The 9964-nt window shown below is 39.2% G+C and overlaps 1 protein-coding gene across 4 annotated transcripts in view; it reads right to left on the reverse strand.

The window, feature by feature from the left end:
- The window catches only part of POC1B (POC1 centriolar protein B), a 105424-nt gene that overhangs the window by 50566 nt on the left and 44894 nt on the right, over positions 1-9964 (reverse strand). For all 4 annotated transcript variants that reach the window (XM_010832059.1, XM_010832058.1, XM_010832057.1 and 1 more), the window contains exons 5-9: positions 7088-7195; positions 6846-6961; positions 5576-5709; positions 2854-2922; positions 2086-2238 (exon numbers count right to left, since the gene is read on the reverse strand). In XM_010832059.1, the coding sequence (XP_010830361.1) occupies positions 2086-2238; positions 2854-2922; positions 5576-5709; positions 6846-6961; positions 7088-7195 (580 nt within the window). The remainder of the gene's footprint in view (positions 1-2085; positions 2239-2853; positions 2923-5575; positions 5710-6845; positions 6962-7087; positions 7196-9964) is intronic.

A 9964-nucleotide genomic window follows, 5' to 3' on the forward strand; every position in this document is an offset into this window, starting at 1 on the left:
GGGCTCCAAAACCACTGCAGATGGTTATTGCAGCCATGAAATTAAAAGACACTTGCTTCTTAGAAGAAAAGTTATGATCAACCTAGACAGCATATTAAAAAGCAGAGACATTACCTTGCCAACAAAGGTCCGTCTAATCAAAGCTATGGTTTTTCCAGTAGTCATGTACAGATGTAAGCTGCTGCTGCTGCTAAGTTGCTTCAGTCGTGTCTGACTCTGTGCAATCCCATAGACGGCAGCCCACCAGGCTCCCCCGTCCCTGGGATTCTCCAGGCAAGAACACTGGAGTGGGTTGCCATTTCTTTCTCCAATGCATGAAAGTGAAAAGTGAAAGTGAAGTCACTCAGTCGTGTCTGACTCTTAGCGACCCCATGGACTGCAGCCCACCAGGCTCCTCCGTCCATGGGATTTTCCAGGCAAGAGTACTGGAGTAGGGTGCCACTGCCTTCTCTGATGGATGTAAGAGTTGGACTGTAAAGAAAGCTGAGTGCCAAAGAATTGATGCTTTTGAACTATGGTGTTGGAGAAGACTCTTGAGAGTCTCTGGACAGCAAGGAGATCCAACCAGTCCATCCTAAAGGAAATCAGTCCTGAATAATCATTGGAAGGACGGATACTGAAGATGAAACTCCAATCCTTTGGCCACCTGATGTGAAGAACTTACTCATTGGTAATGACCCTGATGCTGGAAAAGATTGAAGGCAGGAGGAGAAGGGGACAACAGAGGATGAGATGGTTGGATGGCATCACCGACTCAATGGACATGACTTTGAGTAAACTCTGGGAGTTGCTGATGGACAGGGAGGCCTGGTGTGCTGCAGTCCATGGGGTCACAGAGAGTCGGACACAACTAAGTGACTGAACTGAACTGAATGTTCTTATTTTCAACACATTATCCTAGTATTACATTTTACAATAAATGTTGAAATAATTGATTAAAGAAAAAGTGAGGAAATGATAATACAATAAATGGCACAAAGATGAGGTAAAGCACAATGGTAAATACTTTATTTAGAAGGTCTGGAAAAATGGTTGCAAGTTGAAAAGGACAAAAATCATAGCAAAGAACTGAAAATAAACACTACCATGGAAAAACAAGGAAAGAAATCCCAAAGATGTGGCCAGATTAAACAAAATCTAGAAAACTGTCCAAAGATATTATTGTTTTCTGAAAACTTACACATGAGTGTATACACACACACACACACACAAAAGAAAAAAACCCTGAGACTTACAGAAACAGCTGAGGTAAGAGAAAAGACCAAGACCGACGAAACCTAAGTTAAAGGACTGACAGCGGGTGAGGGACCAGGAACCACGGAAAGGAGTCGAACCACACCATGAATAATAAGCACGAAGTGGCTGGGAACTGCCATTCAGGAATAATATCTGAAAAATTCAAAACATCTACTCTAAAAACAAAGAAAGATTCTGCCAATGATTGGGGAAAAAAATTCAGATGAACAGACAATAGTGATTCCTGATTTCAGCTCTTGCTGAGAGAAAAAAGAACTTAAGAAGAATCATGCAAAATCGAAAGAAATAGACTAATTCCAGCTAAGTGTCCAGCAAAGACAAATGTACAGCTAAACAGACAATTACATATGTGAAAATATATGTTGGCAAACAGTAAAATGGTCTCAATTACTAGGTGTAATGCCTAAACCTCTTCTTACTGTTCATAAGACTTGCTTCAAGATACCCATTTCAATAATTGCTCTAAAAATTCTTGCCTTTCAGCTGTTCTCTTGACAGCTATCACATGAGTTTTCTAAACACATCTAGAACACCAACTAGCTCAGACTTTACCGTCAGAGGCCTTCGATTTGATTCTTCATTTCCCATTATTATTATCACAGTTTTTAAGTTTTATTTCTAAATCTTCAAGCTGCAAATATGAGGCTTTAGCACTTTATATACTACTCAATTTATAGTTTTATTAGTGAATATAATTGTTTCTTAAAGTGCTGTTGTTTTAAAGGAGGGCTAGGCTTTATATAATTCAGTGTAATTCCAAGCATATAGTTCGCCAATAGTCCCAAAGTGTACACTTACAAATGGCAGGGCAAATCCTCAAGTACTCACCTCAACAGTGTCAATTCTTCCCTCATGGGGATGTGGTGTCCTTGGGTAGATATCGAGAAGATGTGGTGGTGAATCAAAGTGCAGTCTTTTGAGGTTTCTTTTACTAACATCTTTATAATTCAGTTCATCAAAGTTAGTCCTCCATAATAAGACCTATAAAAATTAATCAAGTTGGCAGTTGTTGATTTGCAAGTAGTAGAAGGAAATTTTTAAAAAATGAACATATAAAATATCAAGCATTCAAAATAATTAGGAAGGCTAGATACATTTTTCCACAACACTATATCTCAATACTTTTTAAAAGGGTAATAGGGAGAGATTTCGTATTCTGAATTTTATGTCCACCTTATTCCAGAAATGTGGCTCTGAATGACTTTTGGTCATTTCAAATAAATACAGACGCGTTACAATTTAAATGTACCATACTCAAGAAGTTTAATCAACACTTGAAAAATAAAACACACAGACAATAGATTAGGCAACAATTCAAGTGAAAAGGCCCACACCAATATTAGGCACTCAGTGTTAGTTTTATGTATAAGTATAAAGATGAGCAAAAGAAAACAACTGCTATTTGAGTTCCACAAATGATCAGAACTGGTACCATTTCAGTTATGAGACAGCAGATTCCCTGGCACTAACGAAAACATAAACCCATTCATAATCATCTGAACATAGACAAACTAGCTGGTTGTAAAAATCTTAGCTCAAGTCTCAGATTCCATTTCCCCTAATCAAATCAAAGAGGGAGCAGATAGCTTTACAAACCTGTGCATCTGCACCTCCTGATGTAAACAGCTCTCCACCTTTTGAAAATGAAACAGTGAAGACAGGCCCCTAAGAAATAAATGGAGATAAAAGGAAAAAAAGCATTTGATAACATGTTTCCGTGGCCAAGAAGGCTGTGAGTACTAATTTTTCATCCTAATTTGTGCAGACTATTTATGCAGTAAGTGTGAGGACACATTCAGCTGCTAGCAACCAAGGCAGGCAAAGAGAATCAAAGCATCAACTCAATTATCTGAAGACATCTATAAACAATACTAACTGAAAAAGAGATACTAATAAAAATGAGAAAATACACTTTTCTTCCCTTTAAAGAAGTTCGTGCATAGGTCAGTGAGTAAGAATTTCTTCTGTTAAGATTTTCTGGCTTTGGAATCTTATTCAACAAATCACTAGCAGAAGCTGAATGATGGGAATGAGGCTGTATGAAGAGAAATCATTCCCTGAACCCCAACATGCTTCACCGAGTTCTCCACGTGGGCAACAGTGAGCCATTTATAGTTCTGAGAGCAGGACACAGATAGGAGAAGAGCTGTGACTGATGACAACTGATACGACGACTGTGAGAATGATGAGCTGGAGTCTGAACGAACGGTTGGAAGCCACTTAGGAAGTTCCTGCAGTTATCAGGGTGGGAGGTAATAGGAAAGCAAGCGTGGTGAGCAATGGCTGCGGTGCTGGACAATACGGCACAGTCACAGCATGACCTCTGGGTCAGTTTTAGTCAAGAAGACTCATTTCTCATCTCAGAAATGCTAGTATACTGTTTGTTTTTTTTAATAAGTTGGTAATCTATACAATGGAAACAGTGAGAGACTTTATTTTGGGGGGGCTCCAAAATCACTGCAGATGGTGACTGCAGCCATGAAATTAAAAGACGTTGCTCTTTGGAAGAAAAGCTATGACCAACCTAGACAGCATATTAAAAAGAAGAGACATTACTTTGCCAACAAAGGTCCGTCTAGTTGAGGCTATGGTTTTTCCAGTGGTCATGTATGGATGTGAGAGTTGGACTATAAAGAAAGCTCAGCACCGAAGAATTGATGCTTTTGAACTGTGGTGTTGGAGAAGACTCTTGAGAGTCCGTTGGACTGCAAGGAGATCCAACCAGTCCATTCTAAAGGAGATCAGTCCTGAATATTCACTGGGAAGACTGATGCTGAAGCTGAAACTCCAGTAATTTGGCCACCTGATGCGAAGAGCTGACTCATTTGAAAAGACCCTGATGTTGGGAAAGATTGAGGGCAGGAGGAGAAGGGGATGACAGAGGATGAGAGGGTTGGATGGTATCACTGACTCAATGCACATGAGTTTGAGTAAGCTCTGGGAATTGGTGATGGACAAGGAAACCTGGGGTGTTGCAGTCCATGGGGTCGCAAATAGCCAGACACAACTGAACGAATGAACTGAACTGAATCTATACAAGAAAATCTATGGGGGAAAACCTCTATATCTTTCACGTAGACCAGACCACAGTCTCAGGTTATTAACACCTCATAAACACATTCACCTCCAGACTGTGAAGCCAGTCTCCTGGCTTTTCTCCTAAATTATTTTATTTACCTTTTTTTCCAGTACTCAGTCCTTCTTCCATGGATATTTTAATCCATGGCCACTTTTATTGGTTGTTAATCCAGCCCAATTCCATGGGTACACATATATCTGAGCTGGTTAATTGTCTTATTTCTGCTTCCCTCTAACACAGCTGTGAAACAAATGATAAAGCAAGCAGGAAGTCTGGCAGGATACATGAAGGCAGAAAAAGAAAAGTTCTCCCCTAGACCACAAAGCCCATTCTATTTCTGGATATAAATAGCTTATACTTGGTTAAAAGGAAGTACCTAGTACATCTTATTAAAAAAAAAAGGAGGGGATGTATTCTAAAAAAATTTAGAGAAGTTTGAACATTTACCCAGAAAGGAAGAATAGTTTTTACACTTGAAAAAGTTTTTCTTTGGTATATTATACATCAGTATGTGCGTGTGTGTGTGAGTGAACAGGCTCAATAAATAGCACCCCACTTCCCCACTGGGCTCCTAAACTAATTAAAAAATAAGACAAAGAAATATTATCTTTCTTACTGATGAGGGCTTGTAAAGAGAATATAGCTTCATCTGTGGGTAAACGGGCTTTTTAGAACTGAAATCCAAAGTGAGTCAGACTTGAATACCCCGTCACAGGCAAGACTGGACAAGGGCTGGCCTCCCACAAGAAATACCAGAGGAAAACCATGAGCACAGGCTCCTAGGAGCTGAAGGTGTTAGGCTCGACTTGCAAATTTCTCCTTCTAAACTCACCCATCAGTTTAGTGGAAAGCGAGAGTGAAAGGGTGTGAGAGGGTCCGAGCTGGCACGTGAGCGGAAAGAGTAGAAGTCAGAAAAACACGGATCTGTCACCATTTAAGCAGTCAGATCCACACTACATACTGGGGAAGACAGCAGTGGAGGATTAAGTTACCAGCCAGTGAAAGATACATATTGATTTTGACAAGAACTACAATAAATAATACTTTGAAGAGTTGCTTCCAGAGGATGAAAACACAGCCTTGCAAGCAAAAGAAAAAAAAAAAAAAATTGTAATAGCAGCAATGTGTAGTACACTTGGAAAAATGTAATAAATTTTTTACATATATAAAGTTTATATTTTAGTTAGTGCCATATACTAAAGTGGATCAGAACTAAAGCAAATATCTTAGGGTTCACACCGTGTGTCCTTGAAGTGTATATATAAGCCTTCCTTCTAAGAGGTCCAGGATCTTCAGCGTACCATCTGAAGAAGCAGTGATGAGATAGTTACCCGAAGGATGGAACGACACACAATTAACTCCACCGCTGTGAACTGATTTGTAGAAAATAAAAGCAAAAAGTTCAGAGAATAATTCGTAATTCTAAAGACGCCCCTTCACCCTACTAGCACCATTAGGTTGAAAGCAAGAATCCATTAGAGGCAATGTCTCCATAGCACCAAAACTCTACACAGCTCACTAAAACAAGTAAGTAGAGTGGCAGCAAACAGCTTAAGCTTCCAGTTCATGAGACAGAAAAACTTTACAAATGAGACTCTGTCATGGAAAGATGATCTTATTAACTACGTAACTATAAAATCTTAGGGTATGTTACCAATATAAACAACCACTGTCTACCACCAGTTCACGTAAGGTATACATCCCAGCCTTAAACTGAATTTAATAACCAATTAGTTGCTTGGGACAAGGGGCGAAGAGTATGGAGATGTCTTTGGAGAAGGGCAGCCTTGCCAGTTTGAGAATTCATTTCTGGACACCATCCTTCCAACAGGAGGCAGTATAACACAGCGATCAAAAGTTTGTTAATCACTGTACTTTGTAAAAAACGTACTTTGTAAACAGAAAGACCTATGTCAGTGGGAGCAAAATTTTAGCAAGTGACATAGGCTCCTTCAGCCTCAATTTCCTTGTCTTTAAAGTGGAGGGAACATACCTCTGAGGGCTGATGTGAGAATTTAGCACAGTGTCTGCTACATTATGTTTATTAAGGGACGGAAATTTGGATTTAATATAAATCTAATACACATTAATAAATCAGTTCATTTCTCTTTTAACTTCAATAGACAGGCACAGTAGGATGCTGTTTTCTGCCAGTTATAACACCTATTTGTGCTCATGTATCTCTTTCTGAGTCAACTTCTATCCTGGATTCTTTACAAAGCAGATAACCAAAGTCTGAAAATCTTACAGTAACTTTTTTTCTTTTCTTTTCCCTTTTTTCTCCACAGCTCTCGCATCCACCTCCCTTTGCAGGCTGGCACCTATGCCAGCTCCCTTTGCAGGCTGGCACCTACGCCAGCTTCTTGGACCATGCTGCTGATGGTGGCTAACTTTTCTCTAGTCAGTCCATCACATTTAGTAAGAGGGCCAAGCCACACTGAGAAGAATAGCCTCTGCTAGTGTAAGAGAAGCCCGTTGTACAATTCAATTCTGTTATGGAAGTCGTTACCTTGATAATGCTGGAGTAACTTGTTCACTCTTATATCCCAGATTTTCACAGTATGGTCAGAACCTGCTGAAGCTATGCATGTACCATTAGGGTTAAAAGCCACAAAATTTGCAAACCTGGGAGAAAGGAATAAGATGGTCTAATATTTCAATTTCTCTTTAATTTCTTTATTTGAATTGTAATAATTAAATACCTCCTTAGCAAACTAACCTATATAAATGCAAAAAGAGAAATGGACTTACCCTACGAAATCTGAGAAGTTGTTAACACACTGCTTATTTGTGGTATCCCAGATTTTAATAGTTTTATCCTCACTGCATGATACAATTAGTCTGCCATCGGGTGAAAACCTGGAGAGCATAAGAAAGATCATTCTTGTGGAAGGCTCCTGACAATCACAATCAACTCTACCATGACACACAAGTCAGGCTGTATATATTAAATGATACCACAGCATGCAGCAGAACCATGTTCTGCTACCAACATCTTTCCAACTGAAAATAACACAATGAATGACATTAATAAACCATTAAAAAAGATCACAATATATGATATAGACTAACCAAGTTTCTCTTAACCTTTTATTCTTCTATTTAAATAATTTACTTTTATGGTATCTGTTCTAGGTCTGCACTGCTTCCAAGCCAAATATCTTATGCTTTTTTTTTTTAAAGTATTCTCTATTTCTGTCATTTTCTGGTGTTATCCATACGACCCAAGAGAGTCTCTTATCACTCATCTTACCAACCCTGCAGTGACGCTCTTTGTAAGAGAACGACTGGTATCTTAAGAATTAAAACTGAATGCTATCAGCAATAGAGGCATCAGTGGCTCCGTCAGTAAAGAATCTGCCTGCAATGTGAGAAACCTGGGTTCAACCCCTGGGTCGGGAAGTCCCCCTGGAGAAGGAAATAACACTTCTTGCCTGGAGAATTCCATGTACACAGGGGCTACAAAATGTGTCCATGGGGTCACAAAATGTCTAACACAACTGAGTGACTAACTTTATCATTGACAGGCGAACAGATTCCCCAAGCCTGTAACTTCCTGGATGAGGGGAGGCCAGAGAGCTTCAGCGGACTGAAAATAGGACAACTCATTTATACAAAACTGAAGTTCCTTCATGGACTACCATCCACACACCCCATTAAAAAACAAATGAGAAAATTCTCAGACATCTTGTCTACTGCGTTCATGCTCTCTCTCCCTTTAAGATCCTTTCCAAGGTTGCTTTTCTGCCTTAAGTGCCTTTTTAGAATGGAGACGGAAGAGCAGAAGATCAAAAACAAAGTGAAAACTATTAGGAAACTATGAATACTAATTTTGCTATTAATACTTCAGCAATAGCAAAACCCAAAAAAGACAGATTTAGGTCATAGACCGATTATGTTTCAATTTTATTTGTAGTTTCCCTCTCGGCCCAGATTACTATAAAAGTCATCAACTAAGTAAGGGTGTGGATTATAATTGAAAGCTTTTATTTTTGTTCTCTGACCATCCCCTCCTCCCAATTCCTGTTCTTAAGGCTGGCCTAAAAATAATTCTTCCTAACAGAAATTTTCAATCTAGAATTTATGAATTCACCATATTTTAAAAAGGACAGAGATAATTAAATTCTACATGAAATAGTCCTTAAAAATTCAAAGAAATAAACTTGCAAGGAAATATCTTCCACACCGGGCAGTTCAGCTTGATTTTATAATAACGTATTAATCTTTTCCTTTAGAAAATATGTAAGAAAGATTCAAATATGAATGGCAGTATTATAGAAATGCTCCAAAGAGATGAAACTTATTTTGTATAGATTCTGGAGAAGAAAATCCTATTCAGTATCCCCATGAAAATAACCTTTGCATAAAATTATAAATAATTAGTGCAAGAAATCAAAGTGTGTTTCTTAATATGATATCTTTTTTAAAAATTACTTAATGTGAACATTTTAAATTTTATTTCTAAGAGATGACTCAGTTATTACATTTTAAGAAAGCAATGATGAAAAATGTAATAAAATGGAAGGATTAGGTGAAAGCAAAGTACGAAGTACAAATTCACACTATGACATTATTGGCCTAATACAACCACTGCCACGGCCACCACTACCACCATTCTCATTTATCCTGCCAATATTAACCGAGCATCTATGTGCTAGAATGGTTCTCAACAGTTTACTTATAACTCATTTAATTCTCAAAATAACCCTACCAAACAAGGGCTACTGCTGGCCTCCATTTACAGATGATTAAACCAGGGCATGTAAAGGAAGAGGAACTGCCCGTCACACAGCCGGGAAGACCTGAACTAGGAAGTCTGGCTCCAGAGCCAAACCGCTCAGCCACTCTGTCGAAGACTCTGACAGCAAGGAAAGTTTCTCTTACTGGCCAAAGTAGAGCACAGGAAGTTCTGTGTGGCTTCTTTGTAACCACAGAAAGTTCTAAAGTGGAAGCAAACCACAGGCCATGCTCTTAGGAGGCTAAGTGCCTGGGTTCTGCTTGACAGCCTGACCACCAGACTATCTTTTAATAAAAATCTCTGTGTCTGCTGCCATGCCCCATCAGTGCCCTTGAGGAGTTTGTGGGAAAGACATTCATTCATTAACTCATTCAAATATTTACTGAGCACCTGCAGGAACCAGGCATTGGGCACTGACCTGGGTTATAGGAATATCGTGGTGAATGAGACCAATAAGACCCCTGCTTTCAGGAGGCTTTCATTCTAGGTGGGAGGAAAGGCACACAAATAACATAATTTTAGATAATGGTAAGAAAAAAGTTTTTAACAAAAAGGTGTCCATTAGTCACTAGAAGCGCCCCAGAGAAACTTGTAAATAAGGAAAAGAATGTTACCTTGATTAGCCAAAAATTCATCCTGAGCAGCTGGAATTAAAGCCTGGGAGAAATTTCCCCAGTGATGAAGAAATGAAATGAAGAGAACGTGAACTTCAGATAAGTGGGGAGTGGAGGAGCTGGCTGGGATGAAAGGAGCCAGTGCAGAGAGGATGTTTCTATCTCCAGCTCGGCAGGGCTGAGGCGGGGCTCAGGTACATGCTCTGGACACTGTATTACAACCCCTGCATATACTCTCTGTAGTTTCTTTTTGTCCACGTGTGTATGCTATCCCTC

The sequence above is a fragment of the Bison bison genome, unplaced genomic scaffold (assembly GCF_000754665.1).
Source record: "Bison bison bison isolate TAMUID 2011002044 unplaced genomic scaffold, Bison_UMD1.0 scf7180017864535, whole genome shotgun sequence".
NCBI lineage: Eukaryota > Metazoa > Chordata > Mammalia > Artiodactyla > Bovidae > Bison > Bison bison.